Source organism: Salvia splendens, chromosome 17 (genome assembly GCF_004379255.2).
Source record: "Salvia splendens isolate huo1 chromosome 17, SspV2, whole genome shotgun sequence".
In the NCBI taxonomy this organism is placed as follows: Eukaryota; Viridiplantae; Streptophyta; class Magnoliopsida; order Lamiales; family Lamiaceae; genus Salvia; species Salvia splendens.
This window is the reverse complement of record NC_056048.1, coordinates 6,131,565-6,148,327: the sequence shown is the minus strand read 5'-3', so window position 1 is coordinate 6,148,327 and position 16,763 is coordinate 6,131,565. Positions and strand designations below refer to the sequence as shown.

General features: G+C 36.9%; 2 protein-coding genes across 2 annotated transcripts; both read left to right on the top strand.

The window, feature by feature from the left end:
- Positions 1-1,374: 1,374 nt before the first annotated feature.
- Positions 1,375-8,376, top strand: LOC121774995 (branched-chain amino acid aminotransferase 2, chloroplastic-like). Its single transcript, XM_042171925.1, has 10 exons — positions 1,375-1,614; positions 1,732-1,796; positions 1,969-2,146; positions 2,231-2,407; positions 2,502-2,633; positions 2,922-3,020; positions 3,440-3,556; positions 7,649-7,744; positions 7,861-7,973; positions 8,072-8,376. The coding sequence occupies exons 1-10, from the start codon at positions 1,462-1,464 to the stop codon at positions 8,181-8,183; spliced, it is 1,242 nt and encodes a 413-aa protein (XP_042027859.1). The 5' UTR covers positions 1,375-1,461; the 3' UTR covers positions 8,184-8,376.
- A 7,096-nt stretch (positions 8,377-15,472) lies between these two features.
- On the top strand, positions 15,473-16,422 carry LOC121773953 (transcription factor RAX3-like). The gene is made up of 2 exons (XM_042170864.1): positions 15,473-15,823; positions 15,945-16,422. Exons 1-2 carry the CDS (start codon positions 15,558-15,560, stop codon positions 16,315-16,317), a joined length of 639 nt encoding a protein of 212 aa, XP_042026798.1. The 5' UTR covers positions 15,473-15,557; the 3' UTR covers positions 16,318-16,422.
- The last annotated feature ends 341 nt before the right edge of the window (positions 16,423-16,763 follow it).

Sequence of the window (16,763 nt, the reverse complement as noted above, 5' to 3'; positions counted from 1 at the left end):
AGCGGTCGTCCCCTCTTAGTCATTTTCGATCTGGCTGAAACCACAAAAACATATCATGAAACCGGAATTCATGTCTATTTAACCGAACCCAAAATCACTAAACATTAAGAGAAAACCATAAACAAAGAACAACTTATTTCACTCCTTTATGCGCCTCGTCATATTTAAAGTTTCGATTTTAACAATATGGGTCTGCAAAATCACGAAAAAAAGGATGCCTACATCACTGTTGAAACATACCTATTAGAAAGGAGTCTGTGTTTATGCGCAGATGTTAACGCTGGTAGCTAATTTTCTCCGATATTTTGGTCCACTGCTGCTGAATCTTCAGACGCGGCAATGGGGAGGGAGAGATCTAGGGTTTTCGGTAGTGGAGAGAGTGGAGGGAATGGTTTGGGTTGTGTGCGTAATGAATGGGGAAAGAAGAAGAGTAGGATTGTTTCAAGTCCCGTGAAATTCGCTGATACCAAAATATGGCGGTTCATATTCGATCAAATGTCTATATTACCCTTGTAATGCATATAGCCACCTTCTATAATGCAACACGGAATTAGATTTATAGAAACAATATGATCCGTCGATGCCCTAGATCTAACGGGTAATATTAAGAAGAAAAAAGAATCTAAGAGGTGAAAAGGAGAATAATGCTCCCATATATATATATATTATTTTTTTAATGGCATTTACATTAGGGAGTCATCCTGTGATTTCATTATTGTGATCAATTTGCATTCTTGAGCAATTACAAAAGTAAATTTATAGAAACGTTATGTAACATTTTACAATTACCACCCGAAACTTCTAATTATTTAAAATGTTGCCCAAAATTTATAAATATTCAAAATTTATAGAAACTCATACCTACCCAATTTTTTAACGTAATTTAATCAGTCAAATACTATGGCCTCATACCTACCCAATATTTTAACGTAATTTTATTAGTGAAATATAGCCTCACATGGGCAATGATAAAAGATTAAAACGCAATTACATGATATCCATCCAAGAAATTGGGAATTGTAGTCGACGAAAAGTAAAATGAGAAATTATTAATATTATTTTTAAAAAAAATAGACACGCATCATAAATTAAGATATATATATATATATTCCTTAGTCGAACTTTTTTTAGTGTTTGTTGTACTATAATACAAACATTTTCATTTTTAGAACAGCTTTGTTAATTGTTATTCACATATATTTAAATTACACAAGACTGTCCCTTCATTTTTACACATTTTAAAAACTCCCATATTTTTGGATGATAATAGAGATGAGAATGATTAGAGTTTTATTAACTTTCTAAATATTCGTTAATAAAAATGAATTTATAGTCAACCAACCGTAATTATTTAGAGCAAAAGATTTTAGCAGCATTGCAAAGTGATACACGCATTTGTTGTTTGGAAGTGAGCAGTCGGTCAAAACAGAGCAACCTGAAATTTGAGGTTTGAGTGAAACAATGGAGAGCGGCGCTGTTTTTGCTGGCCTACACCCCAATCCCACCCTCCTTCTCGGCCCCGCCCGCAGCGCTATCCAGCTCCTCCCCCCTCTCACCGACAAGAAATCTCTCTCTCCCCACCTTCTTCCCCTCCCGACAGCTGCTGCATTCTCTGTACGTTTCAATTTCCCCCTTTTTCGTCTCTGCAATCATTGCTATTCGTCTTATTAATCACCTGCTTATTTCTGTATTGCTTATCGTATTGATCATGATTCTGTGCTGCTGCTGAAGCAATCGCGTATCGTTCCTCTCAGTAACAACAATGCCAATTCGCTTCGTGTGGCGTCGCCCGCCAGGTTTTGCTAATGTGGAAATAAATCAAGTGTCGTATTATTCGATTTTTGACTTTTTTGTTCTCGATTCGGTTCTGATTCTAGGAATTATTCTCTTACTTTTCTACAATTGGTAGCAATTTTAGGTTTTGCTTCAGTTCTGACACTAGGATTTGGGGTTCTTTGATTTTGGCAGTGATGTTGCATTGGAATCAGCTGACATTGACTGGGACAATCTCGGTTTCGGATTGGTGCCCACTGATTATATGTATATGATGAAGTGCTCCCAAGGTGAAGCATTTTCTAATGGTGAATTGCAGAGATTTGGAAACCTTGAGTTGAGCCCGTCTGCTGGTATTTTGAATTACGGCCAGGTTAGTTGTTTTATGTGCCGTTTTTTGATTGATATGTAACAACTTGCTTGGATTTGAATTTGAATTTGTCTGCCAAATTTGTAGGGATTGTTTGAAGGCCTAAAAGCTTACAGGAAACATGATGGTAATATTTTACTATTCCGTCCTGAGGAAAATGCGATGCGGCTTAAAGAGGGCGCCGTGCGCATGTGCATGCCTGCTCCTACTGTTGATCAGTTCTTGGAGGCTGTAAAAGCCACTGTTTTAGCAAATGAAAGATGGGTAATGTTTTTATTTGAGTTTGAGAACTTGTAGTTAGTTATGCAATTGTAATGAAACATTAATAGCTTATTCCTCTATTTGTTGCCGATTTCAGATTCCTCCACCAGGAAAGGGTTCTTTATATATAAGACCATTGCTTATGGGAAGCGGAGCTGTTCTAGGTCTTGCACCGGCTCCTGAGTACACCTTTTTGGTTTATGTTTCACCAGTGGGCAACTATTTCAAGGTAGTTTGAGTTTCCTTTACATGCCCGTGCCACAAGTTCAATATATGCTCATGTTACCTTTTGCACATGAAGGAATCTGATTCTAACTTTCACTTGTCCTGTTTATGTATGATTTGGGTGTTCTTGTTTTTTTTAATTTATTTAATGGGCTTTGCACATCAAGGTATTATTTTATAAGCTGTAAATTCTAACATCTCTAAGCTACTCTTGCTGTAGATATCCCCTTTACAAATTTTTATTTCTGGAACAATATTATATTTCACATTCATTCCTTGTTCTATGATACAGGAAGGATTGGCACCAATAAATTTAATTGTGGAGACAGAAATGCATCGTGCAACACCTGGTGGTACCGGAGGAGTAAAGACCATTGGAAACTATGCTGCAGTAAGTGATTCTTATGTTGATGTTAACTACTGTGTTATGCAGGTTTTATTTCTCCTTTTATAATTTTTTATGTTCATTGCAAGACTTCCTCTATGTTTGTCTCTTTCCATCTTTAACAATTTACTTCTTGCTTACAGCCTTATCGCTAGTTAAGTAAATTCATAGAGCTTTCTCCTGATTTGAAACTTCAAACATGCCAAATCAAGTTATGACTTGTCGACTTTGGTGCTTTGTCGTTACTGTCTAACTGCGGTCAAGATATTCTCTTGCTTACTGTAGTTTAGCTTCTTCCTGCTTAGTGACCCTATTATCTTATCGATTACTAACTTATGGTCTTATGTAAATACCATTCTGTATCCTGATTTTGATTTCTACCTCATGTTGATGACCATTTACACCTTCTGGACTATCACTTCTAGGTTCTACAGGCGCAGAGTGCTGCTAAAGCAAAAGGGTTTTCTGATGTACTGTATTTAGATAGTACTCACAAAAAATATTTGGAGGAAGTCTCCTCGTGCAATGTGTTTGTTGTAAAGGTATGGCATCTTCTCATCACCAACATGATTTCAGTGTGTTTCATCAATTCCCTTACTGGGTCAATGATATGGTGATTTTTATAATTTTGGTTTTTTGGGCAGTTTTAACCGTAGTTTTTCTTAACTTCTATTTGCGTGGATCTCCTTCTGTAATACCATTTCCTTCCCAACATAAATGTCTAATGAGTGGAATTGGATAGTGAAAGATGGGTCCGCATATGAATATTGTTTAATATTGTTAAGTGTAAGGGGTTTATTAAGTAGTGACAACCGAAAATGGAAAAATAAGCGTATTATGTTTGGATGGAGGGAGTATGTTACGAATGCACCCGCCCTGCCGACGACGGAGAACGTAGTGGAGGAGGCGGCTGGCGAGCAGACGGTGGTAGAGCCAACCGAGGATGAGGAGGATACGGAGGGAGATACACAGGCTCCGGTGAGCGCAGCTCCGGAGGGAAGGAAGTTGAGGCCGAGAGATCGGTTGAAGCCTCCCAACCGACTCCTTAGTTAGTTAGAGTCTTTTTTGTGGTTATTTATTTATTTTTGGTATTTTTGAGTAATTATGGAATTTATTTTATTTTCGATTATTTCCGTCGGGTTTTCTTTGTTGGTTCTTTCCCGATGATTAGGATAGGTCGAACCAACCCTAGGGTCTGTAGATTATAAAAGGGGCTATTCATTGTTCCGTCTTTTTTATCAAAGAAGAATTATTTGCCCAACTATCTTGCGTAATACTCTTGAAACCCTAATCTCTGCAGACGAAGAACGATCTTCGCGCCAGAACGGAAGTTAGCCGCCGACCTTCGTCGACGAAGGCGCCGGAATTGTGTGTTACTTTGGTGAATTGGATAGAATCTTCACGTTAGGAGTAGGAGACTCTTAACAAGTGGTGCTTTCATCCTGTACTCATGGATTTGTTGGACGTCAACAGCCCGTCTCGACCGCCGCTACAGGAGGCAACGCGACGGAATTGGGGACGGAAACTTCGCGCCGCCAATCTGGGGTTGTGATTCGGGAGCCCGCTGGCCACCCGCGGCAACAGGCGCGCGATGTTATTCGTGACGGGGAGGGACCCCTAGGGGGGGCGTCGACCCTATCATGCGTGGCTTTGAGCGAATTATGTCTCGTTTCGATCAATTGGAGATGCGTATGGATAATTCTGATCGTCGGATGGATGATATGGAGGGTCCTCCCATGTAGGACGACGAATTCTCGGCCGAGGATTATGATTCCGACTATCGGGAGTACCGTTTACACCGCAATTCGTATACACTACCGAAGGGTTCTAACCCTAGAAATCATTTCGGTAATCGCGGAGGACGGCCACCACGAGGTGGTAGACGGGATTTACAGAGAGGATGCGATTCATATCGCCGAGAGGAGGGTGTGCCGTGCGGACCTAGGCCGCGGCGCCCGACCAGTTGGGATCTACCGCACCCCGCGGCCGAGAGGGGGTCCTCCTTCCCGCCGCCCGACGGCCTGGGACAGCCCTCGGCATCGGGAGCAAGCTATGTGTCGACAGGGGGGAGATGATAATACAGGGGTGTCTATGCGGGCGCCACACTTCGACGGATCAAACGTGACAAATTGGATTTCACGCGTGGAATATTACTTTAATCACAAACTTATGCCCGAGGAAGACAGGTTGCATTACACAGTTATGTTATTCGAACCTCCGGCAGCAGAATGGATTTTTAACTATCAGAAGAACAATCCCTACGTCACGTGGCCCGAATTTTTGGAGGACGTACGCCACCGATTTGACCCTCAGAGTTTCAAGAATTATACGGGTCCCCTTGCTAAATTGGTACAAACGGGCTCTGTTGCAGAATACCACAACACCTTTGAGAAGTATTTGGAAAGGGTCCAGGGTCTTTCAAATGAGGCATTGATCCCGATCTTTATTGAGGGTCTTAAACAACCGCTCCAGGAGACGGTGGAGTTGCAGCAACCACCATCATTAGCCGAGGCAATGGCGCTGGCGCTGCGGTTAGGAGCGCGTCAGGAGCACCGGGCACAGCAGACCGCGGCACTTCAGAAGCGGCAGTGGCCGAACCGGGAACCCCGGCTCCCTGCGGGAACGTCGCCTAGCTGCTCCGCCCCACCACAGACTGGGGGACCATCGCCCACGTCGCGGGTCGCCCCAATCAGAGTATCGCTGGCGGAGAAATCGGAGAGATCAAGAAAGGGGTTGTGTTGGCATTGTCCCGAGAAATATGCCCCTGGACATGTGTGTGCGGTGAAATTGTTGTGCTATGTCGGGGAGGAGGACGAAGAGGATACACAACCGGAGACCGAGTGTCAATTGCATAATGATCATGTTATCACGGCGGACCTATCTCACCTGCATTCTTTGAACGGGAACAGCCGGTCTAGGCCGTTTCTGGTGACGGGAAATATTGGCGTCACGGAGGTGGGCGTACTTATTGATACAGGGAGCACCCACGACTTCCTACACCCGCGGATTGCGGAGCGCCTCCAGCTCGCTTTGACGCATATTCGACCTTTTCGGGTATATGTAGGAAACGGGGCCTCGTTATTATGCGCACACGTGTCTCATCGCACGAAGTTGACTATGCAGGGTGTTCAGTTTGTGGTGGATTTGCACATTCTAGAAGTGCAAGGGGCGGATGTGATTCTGGGGATGGACTGGCTCGAATCACTTGGCAAGATCTCGGCGGATTTTGTTGGGAAAACCTTGGAGTTCCGGCAGGGAGAGAAGTCGATCGTGTTGAAGGGGGATAGGCCGGGACCGCAACAGCTGTCCTTGAACTCGTTGATGCTGCTGGCAGCCCACTCTCCGTCACACGAATTCTATGAAATTGTGCCTTTAGAATCAGAACCGGAGACGGGAGAGTTGTTATCCGTCGCGCTATGTTTTCCATCTGAACTACCCCAGCGGATCAGAGAAGTGTTGGAGGCTCATCAGCAGGTTGGCATGACGGTGAGGCGGCGGAGCACGTCTTGGTGCGTTGGTCGGACGGAACGGATTCACCCTCGTGGGAATCATTGGCGGATATCCGCAAGCGATTTCCAGATCTTACCCTTGAGGACAAGGGCGTCGCTAGGGGGGGGGGAGTTGTTACGAATGCACCCGCCCCGCCGACGACGGAGGACGTAGCGGAGGAGGCGGCTGGCGAGCAGACGGCGGTAGAGCCAGCCGAGGATGAGGAGGATACGGAGGGAGATACACAGGCTTCGGTGAGCGCAGCTCCGGAGGGAAGGAAGTTGAGGCCGAGAGATCGGTTGAAGCCTCCCAACCGACTCCTTAGTTAGTTAGAGTCTTTTTTGTGGTTATTTATTTATTTTTAGTATTTTTGAGTAATTATGGAATTTATTTTATTTTCGATTATTTCCGTCGGGTTTTCTTTGTTGGTTCTTTCCCGATGATTAGGATAGGTCGAACCAACCCTAGGGTCCGTAGATTATAAAAGGGGCTATTCATTGTTCCGTCTTTTTTATCGAAGAAGAATTATTTGCCCAACTATCTTGCGTAATACTCTTGAAACCCTAATCTCTGCCGACGAAGAACGATCTTCGCGCCAGAACGGAAGTTAGCCGCCGACCTTCGTCGACAAAGGCGCCGGAATTGTGTGTTACTTTGGTGAATTGGACAGAATCTTCACGTTAGGAGTAGGAGACTCTTAATAGAGTAATTGATATGCTATGTGTTCACAGCTGAAACAATCTTTTTCCGTCTTCTATACAATGTTGAATTTGGTACTGCCTTACTGGAACGTAATAATACACATTTTAGCATGAGGGTTAGACAAATAACTTGAGTTTGACTTCTTTCCATGTAACTTATCTTAACTTGATTATATGATCCAAGGTAAGCCGTTTTATTTGTTACGATATGGTTAGTTGTCTATTCAGATATTTATGTGGTGGTAAATTTCATTTGAGGTTCATGTCTATGTTGAATGCTGAGCTGTATATAAACTGGATCATTGGGTCCCTCTGAAGCTAATTTCTCATATAGAACTTTCTGTTGTGATATTCTTGTTATTGTTTTTTTCTATCCGCCCTCTTGTTCGTTCCTCATCCATGAAAACTTAAAATCTGTTCTAAAATTGAATATTTAAATCCTAGGGTAATGTGATATCCACTCCTGCGATAAAAGGCACCATCCTACCTGGCATCACCAGGAAGAGCTTACTCGATGTTGCTATTAGTCAAGGATTCCAGGTACTTTTACTGGTTCTCAAGTTTGTCATTATGACTAATCGAGTTATAGTTTGCATCATGGAGATCGACCAAGTAAAGAGCGTACTCACTGTAACTTATATTTTTATGGTACTCAGGTTGAGGAACATCATGTGACAGTGGACGATTTGCTTGAAGCTGATGAAGTTTTCTGCACGGGAACTGCAGTTGTTGTTTCACCTGTAGGCAGCATAACCTATCTCAATAAAAGGTATCAACTTTGTTACAGTGATCAAAACTAATATTAGTACGTTGGGAGGAAAAAGGATGAGAAGGGAAATGTAAAACCGCATTGTTTGGTGAATGCAGGGTGACTTACGGAGGAGTGGGGCGTGTGTCGCAGCAGCTGTATTCGGCGCTGACGAGCCTGCAGATGGGGCTGGCTGAGGATACAATGGGATGGATAGTTGAGCTCAAGTAGCATCTCTTGGCTTTTTTATTGTAGTTTCTACTTATGACTTTGGGAAAGAAGCGTCTTGTGTTGTAATTTGCACTTTCATTTACCTTGACCTCCAAACTCAGTCATAACTTTATTTAGCTGTAAACTTTTCTGCTCCTAAATTTTGATTTCTTACCCATTTGTCTATTCTATGCAATAAATATATGTTGAGGAACAGCCTGTCAAATTTTGTAGGAAGTTTGAATAAGTTCAGAGCAACCTCTATCATTTGATCATTTTCTTTCCTTCTTTCTTCCCACCTCTCTCTAAAAATTTAACCCCTCACAGGTTAATAAAAATTTTAGTGAAAAAAATTATTTTATCTGCTAGTTATTGGGTTGAATTTTCTTAATTAATTTTATGGAAAAGTCACTAAGACTATATACTAATCGCCTAGATACTAGCTGATTAAACTTTTTAGTTTCAAGTGAGGAAGAAATAACCTGGAGAAGAAAACTTGCAGATTGAAGTGCTCTTTTTGTTAGTAGTTTCAAAGGCAACTATTATTATAATTGCACTAGCAAAAAAGGCATGTGAACAGCAGAAGAAAAAATCACTACTTTGTAGTTAACATTAAAGTCAGAGATGGTGCGATTAATTTCTATCCACTTTATATATTTCTAACCTAGTAATGTTAAGGAGAGCGTTATTCTCCTATTCATCCCTTAGATCCTTTATTCTTCTTAATATGGGTCGTTAGATCTCATTCATCAACGGTCCAGATAATCTGCATTATTACACTATAATAGTGCATTATTAGTCGGTGTGCATTATTCAACTGAAAATCTGCATTATTACCTTATAATGGTGCATTATTAGTCGGTGTGCATTATTCAACTGAAAATCTGCATTATTAAATGACACGTGACACCAATCCAACCGTCGGATGACAAAATCGTGGGGCTGAGATTAAAAAGAACAAAGAACAGAAGATACAAAAAGGAAATGAATACATCCCGTAATGTTAATGTGTAACTATACGTCGAAAGAAGTTTCTACATTTGCTTGTTGATTCGTGCCTTCTCGAGTTGGCTTCTTTTGGCTTTGGAATTCATTTGTTTATATCATTTCGTCTTAATATTGAAAATTTTGATAAATTTTCAACTTGAGTAGAGCTAATCCAAAATTCGATAAATTGGCTTGGTGTATAAATATTGTCTATTCTTATACATCTTTTTAGAGCCGAATTGACACTTTAGTGGTGATTTTGATAAAATAAATACCTACACAAAATCAAATACTATAATTAACCTTATAATGTATGTTTGATATGCATATAAAAGGAGTCTACTTTAAGAATAACTAATTTTAAAGTCATAACGTCCTTCCGACCTTGTCCTTTCATGCATCACGTATATTGCAAAATAACAATGCTATGATGCGGAAAAACATTATAATAGACGCTTTAGATGCATTAGTTTTGTTTTGTTTGTTTTGTTTTTTTTTATCAAAATGTGTTTACATTCCATTTTAATTTTTACATATCTTAAACTAGATTTTTAATATGAAAATATTCTATTGTAATCTTTCTTATATGTTAAATTATTCAACAACTCAAGATTTATCATACGTAGCTATCCAATCTCATATTTTTGAAATTTTATTTTACTAGTATTTAATTGTGTGTGTGCGCATTTATATTTATCATATAATTAATATATTTTATTTTTGTATATCTTTAATTTCCACACTCTTGTAGGGGCATTTGTACTATTTATAACCCTATCGAAAAGTATACTTTGAAATGTGGGAGTTAAGGAACGGGTCAAATGGTTTAGCAAATGTAGAATCACACACCACTTTGTGTTATTGTAATTTCCTTTACTTTACATAAACTATGATTGCTGCCTTTATGCATCCACTTTTTGAACATCAAGTATTTATTTCCCCACTGTTTCATTTCTACATTTCAAGTCAATATAGAGATAGTTCCTAATATCCGATTATACAAAAATATACTCCATCAGTACATAAATAATAGTCTCATCTATGGATGTGGAAAAATATTGAAATACTGCACTACTTACTGTACCAAAAATACCATTTTTTGGTATACCGCAATTTTTGGTATGGTATAATACTGTACCAAAAGATTTCGGTATGATAAAATATCAATTTTCCTATACCGAGGGTATACCATGGCATACCGAATTTTTGGTATGTACCGTATATCGGTATACCGCGGTACACCGAATCCTCGATACATGCCGAAAACCAGAATATATTGAAATATTATACTCCTTCCGTCCCTGAAGAGTATGAATATTTGGTTCGACATGAGTTTTAATGTATAATTGGTAAGGTAAAGTAAGAGAGAGATAAATGCTAGTGTAAGTAGTGTTAGTGGAGAGTGAGTTCCACATCATTAGTAATGTAGTACTAATGGTAGAAGTTGCAAATAAAATGATGTGTAGGAGTAGTGCGTTGTTTAACTATACCAAAATTAGAAAATTCATAACTTTTCAAGGACGGACTACTAAGGAAATAGTTCACACTTTTGGGAGACGGAGGGAGTACTACATACTATAATATTGTATTTAATATATTTATACAAAAATAGAATTAAAAAGAAAAAACCCTCCAAAATCATACTTAATAAATATTTTGGGTATAAAATAGGTTTTATTTAAAGTATAACGGTTACCGTACTGTATTTGGTATACTGCAATAACGGTAAGGTAACGATATCAAAAATTAACTATAGTGAATTGTGGTATACCGAAAATTCAATATGATATCGGTATGATATTTTTTCATACCGCATACCGACCCACCTCTAGTCTCATCTTTTTATTCGATCCGTCCATCAAAACTAGTCTCATATTAAAAATGAAAAGTTTCTTCCATTTTATTATCTTTATTTTCTCTCATATTTTACTTTTTTTAATCTCTTTTATACTCTACTTATTTTTTTCTCTTTCTTTCTTGTACTTTATCAATTTCATTTTAATCATAAGTAGAGAAAATACGAGGCCCTTAATCAATTTAATTATTTCATATTTCAGTCATTGTATGATCGTATCAATGATTAATTTATAACATTACTAAATGTAAGTCATACCCAATCTGAATATGGGCGACTATATTCTAGATAGTGTATGAAAATGAATAGCTGTTGAAATTAATTGTCAAAAGTTAATAACATAAAATAGTATATGTTAGTGCGTGATAGTCCAGATAAATTAATTATATCCAAAGGAAAACATTCCTTGACCTTGAAAACAATGGTGGTGGCTCTAGCTGTCGACCTCTTTAATTTCTTGTTATCTTTTCTAGAACAAATGGTTTAATCTACCAATTAAGTAGTATGTAAATTTTATCCTTGAAATGTTCAAAAGCATCTGAATTATTATGTTGATTTGCATGATTGTCAATGAAGCTTGAATAAAACAATAAATTTGTACTTTAATTTTCTACTCCACTATCAATTTCACTTTTGACTTGTACTTAATTGTGTTTATTTCAATTGCTATTTCAAGAGCTACAAATGGGTAGGATCATAGGAGAGAAAGTAAAACTTTTAATTTGCCATCAAATTCACAACTTAATTCACAATATAGCGTTGTGAATGGTGACAAAATAATTACTATAAATCACAACTAGACTACATAGATGGTTAGGTTGTGAATTTTACTAGTATTAAAATATTATCGATTCACAATTGAGAGTGTTCTTAATTTTGAAGTATTAAAAACTCCCTCCTAAATTTACGTTTTATTGAAAGTCGTGTTTGTTATTACTCATTCCGTTTCAATTAAGTTGAGTCGTATTATTCTTTCAGATGTCCCAACTAAGTTGATTCATTTCATTTTTTAACAAAAAACAAAACATCCAATCACTCTTATTTTATTTCAGTATCTACTTTACTCTCTTTTTTATCTTTCCTACTTTTCAACACAATTTCTTAATCTCCGTGCCCAAAAAGTTGTCTCAACTTAATTAGGACAGATGGAGTACTATATATGAAAATGACTCAACTATAGAGAAACTTCCCAAGATGGAAAAATGAAGGGAGTGGATGGAGTATTATAATGCACATTTGATTATTAATTTTGATATCCAAAACTTAGATTTACTTTATCCATTATGTGTAACAAAGTTTCTGATATTTAGTATTGATAAGAGAGGTTCAGAAATGAATATACCCCTCTCTCTCTCTATACATATATGTAATTATAGTAGTATATCACAATAATTTAGTCACAATTATTGATGACTGAAATGATTAGTTTATGATCCTCACAACGTCTGTTCACATTATCTTCTAGACATCAATTTACTTGTTTCTTTGTTAGTGTGCGCTTAGTTTCTCCTTTCTTTCTTTTATTTTTATTCCTCATTTCTTTTGTTGAACTTTTGTAATTCATTGGCATGGCACAGCACAGCACAGTAAGAAAATTTATGTCCGTTTTTTGTTTTTCATAAGATAAACTGAATAGAAGAATTTATGCAATGCAAAGGTTGCAATTATTACACCCATAGTAATGAATTTATGTATGGAAGTTGTACTCTTAAACTAATAAAATAAATAAAAATTAAACCAATTAAATCGATATTAGGATATAATCGGAATTATTTAGATTCGACAGATGAGTAATTACAACTTAATATGGACAAAACATGTGTATACATGAAAATTTCCAGCCTATTAAGGTGATGTTTATTAAGCTTACTTTACAGGTGCACCGTACCACATACATTTGTTAGGTGCCTTGTTTTCATTTGTCAATTGGCATGTGGAATTGTGGATAGATATTACTGCTACTATATATTTAATCTCCCTAGTCCAATGTTTTAAAAATTGGACCGGACCGGCCGGTTCGACCGGTCGGACCGCGAACCGGTAGGTAGTCCTGTCCGGTTCACCCCTTTAAACCACCACTGCAATAAATCGTCGTGAACCGGTAGAACCGGCCGGTCGGACCGTGAACCGGAAACCGGTTTTCTATTTTTTTTTTCAAAATATTTTAAAATTTGTTGTTAGTAGAGGTTGAACTCATGACCTCTCTTCTAGTTAAGAAGACCTCTACCACTCCACCACATGAGCTCATTGAACAATTTGAACATTAAATATTTTTATACATTAATCATTAATTTTATCTACAAAAACTAATAATTCATTTTAATTTTATTTTTCTTTAATATAATTGTTAATTATAATATATATAATTATCATCCTCTATATTTTAATGATGCTCTACTTACCACCTATATTATTATTAGTACCATATAAGATTCATTATTTACTATAAATAAATTTTTTATATTACATACTTAATTTATATACCCTAGCTATTGACATTAATGAATAATCTTATCTAAACTAATTAATAAGTACTTAATTCGTATTTAATTATATATTATTTTACGAAATAAATTTTCTTAAATTAATATAAATATTATCTATTTTAATACATGAAATATTAATTTTTTTATCTAGACTAACTAATATTAAATATATATATATCTGAATATATTTACTAAATTTTAATATTATTTATATTTATACATCACTAATTATCTATGAGGTTTAATGTTTTGTGATATATTATTAATTGTAAATCATTTACTAAATTTAATATATTTTTATATATATTTGCAACAGTAAAACGGTTAGACCGGTGGTTCAACCGGTTGGACCGATTGAACCGTGAACCAGTAACGTCGCCGATTCGCTTGCCGGTCCGGTTTTTAAAACATTGCTCCATACTAACACAACCTAATTTTATATAATAAATATGACCCCACATGAAATATTTATTCCATTCCAATCAAATACCTAAATGTAATACCAACAAGAGCGTGCATATTTATATACTAGTACTAGTAAAAGAAAAACATGGAGAGGTTAAAGAAACCATTTTTGTGATCGATATAATTATAAATAAATAGGATCGGAAATCATGTGTTGATTGAAAGCTCTTACTCATTAGTCAATAGTCAGAGTACAAGAGTATCGCTGGAATAATTACTAGAAAAATTACTTCATTAACATTGCAAAATAATCAAAATTCAAGTAAAGTGTGGACCAAATTTCATTTGTCGTCATTTTAACAAAAGAAGAAACGCTCAAACCATTCAAAATGACGAGCCAAAATCAAAACCAACAAGTTAAAAGCTAAAATAACGATAAGTGAAAACAAGACCAAGATCAATGCAATCTTACATCACCTTAATTATGTTGGTATATTATCTAGACATATCAATCACAATCAAAGCGGCATAAGAAAAACAATTGTTGTAACAATCGAGACTAAATGAGAAGATATATGACCTATATCAATCAAAAGATTTAATATTGAAAATTATTAATTAATTTACTGTACGAATTCACTTCAATTGATTAATAATCTCTAGCTCTTATTCTTGAGTAATCAGTACTCCTTCCGTCCCAACTAAATTGAGTCACTTTTTTTGTACCCGTTTTGAAAAAATCATAATAAATAGTTAAAGTGGATATATAGTAAAGTAAAAGCGAATCTACATTATTTTCGTTTGTACTTTGTTATATATCCACTTTACCTATTTTTTACAATTTTTTTTAAAACGAGTCAAAAAAAGAAGTGACTCAACTTAGTTGGAACAAAAGGGAGTAGTACCATAGAATAGTAAGACTAAGAATATCTCTTAACCTAATTTATTGACTAACTCATTGCACAAAACTAATAGATTTAATTGAGCTAAAGTAGGCTAACATATGTCCACTCAGCACTTCTAGATAATGAGTCTCCCACTCAAAATGGATAAACCGATTGTCAAGTACTAATGTTAGAAAAAATGTCTTAACAACACTACTATTCGGTAATGGACCTTTTCTCTTTATGAATCAATGAATATTTTTTAGTATTTTTTTTCCAATTCCATAATATCGAAAAGAGCCAATTCAATCCCGATTACGTAAAATCAATGAATATCTTTTTTTGGTATTTAATCAATTCCTTGATACCGAACGAAGCCAAAATCGTTAATTTTTTTTTAGTATTTGTACTTTTGTTTCTTTCATACTAGGAGTACTATCTTTTTATTATAGCTGAAGTATTTTTTATTCGTACAGATTTTGCCGTGATCTAGGAAACATACTTGACCGTACAATAGGTCGAATTACATTGAGTGCTCTCTCATTTTTATTATCTTCATACTTTTGACCAAGTCTACTACAATGTTTAACCGTCAATATATATTTACTAGTACAAAATAAAAGGTAATAAATCTTGATGACGTATTCTTCAAAAATAAAAGAATTGAATAAAACAAAATGTATTTAAAACTAGATAGATTAATAAAATAATAAAACTAAGAATACATAAATAGGGGGTGAGTAGAGAGTGAGGCAAAAATAGCAAAATAATACTAGCGATGGGAAGAGCTCCTTGCTGCGACAAAGCCAAGGTGAAGAAAGGGCCATGGTCTCCCGAAGAGGACGCCAAGCTCAAATCCCACATCCAAACTCACGGCACCGGCGGCAACTGGATCGCCCTCCCGCCCAAAATAGGCCTCCAGAGATGCGGAAAGAGTTGTCGTCTTAGATGGCTCAATTACCTCAGGCCTAACCTCAAGCACGGCGGTTTCACCGCAGACGAAGACAACTTAATCTGCACCCTCTACCTCACCATCGGAAGCAGGTCTGTACATAATAGGACTTATATAGTGGTTTCAGTTCTTTTATTATTTTTTAAAAAATACACTTTTATACATGAATTTTGCATGATGGGATTAATTCATTTATGCGGGAATATAATTAAGATGGTCGGTGATCGCGGCCCAGTTACCGGGAAGAACAGACAACGACATCAAGAACTACTGGAACACCAGGCTCAAGAAGAAGCTCTTCCCCAAGCAAAGAATCAGATCCGACCCTCCACCACCGCCGCCGCCGCTGCTCCAAGAAAGTTTCTTGTCTTGTACTAATAATTTGGAAGCTGATTTCCAACATCACAACTTATGGGAGAATTCAACGGCCATGATTGATCTTCCATCACAAATGGGAATATACAGTGCGATGCCACAGCTTCACACTTCTTTGCCAATGGCAAATGCTATAAGCTGGGAAGATATGAACAATTATCAACCTTGGATTGTTTTGGATGAGCCTAGGTTACTACCTTATTCTCAATAACCACATCTATTTTTCTAGCTTCATCCAAGGAATTTAATCCCTTGTCCTGTTTTGTACTGTCACTTTCATATGCAAATCAAATCCGAATCTTCAATTTTTATTTTCCATTTAGTTTTAAAATTATCAAACTCATTGTTTGTGCTTTCTTCGGTTTCAATTATTTTGTTGGATTAAGATGGTTAGAATTGATTGTTGAGTTGGCCTTTCACGTCCTACGCTCCAAATTAGGATTATATTAATGTTCTTGGGCTTTCCCAATTATAATCATCTTATTAAATGAAAAAGAAAAAAGATAATGCATTTTTCTAGTTAAGAAAGATGGTGAGCGGTTTTAATACGCCCACGCAATGTATGAACCAAAATGATCAACAGAATTCCCCACTTGCAATATAGAAACTCATAGCCGACAAAGCCTACTCTTATACCAAGTAAAAATGAGTCACCCA

Coding starts and splice junctions, on each gene's coding strand:
- LOC121774995 (XM_042171925.1), top strand. CDS start 1,462: ATGGAGAGCGGCGCTGTTTTTGCTGGCCTACACCCCAATCCCACCCTC. Junction 1,797..1,968: donor CGTGTGGCGTCGCCCGCCAG/GTTTTGCTAATG, acceptor TGATTTTGGCAG/TGATGTTGCATTGGAATCAG. Junction 2,634..2,921: donor CAGTGGGCAACTATTTCAAG/GTAGTTTGAGTT, acceptor TCTATGATACAG/GAAGGATTGGCACCAATAAA.
- LOC121773953 (XM_042170864.1), top strand. CDS start 15,558: ATGGGAAGAGCTCCTTGCTGCGACAAAGCCAAGGTGAAGAAAGGGCCA. Junction 15,824..15,944: donor TACCTCACCATCGGAAGCAG/GTCTGTACATAA, acceptor AATATAATTAAG/ATGGTCGGTGATCGCGGCCC.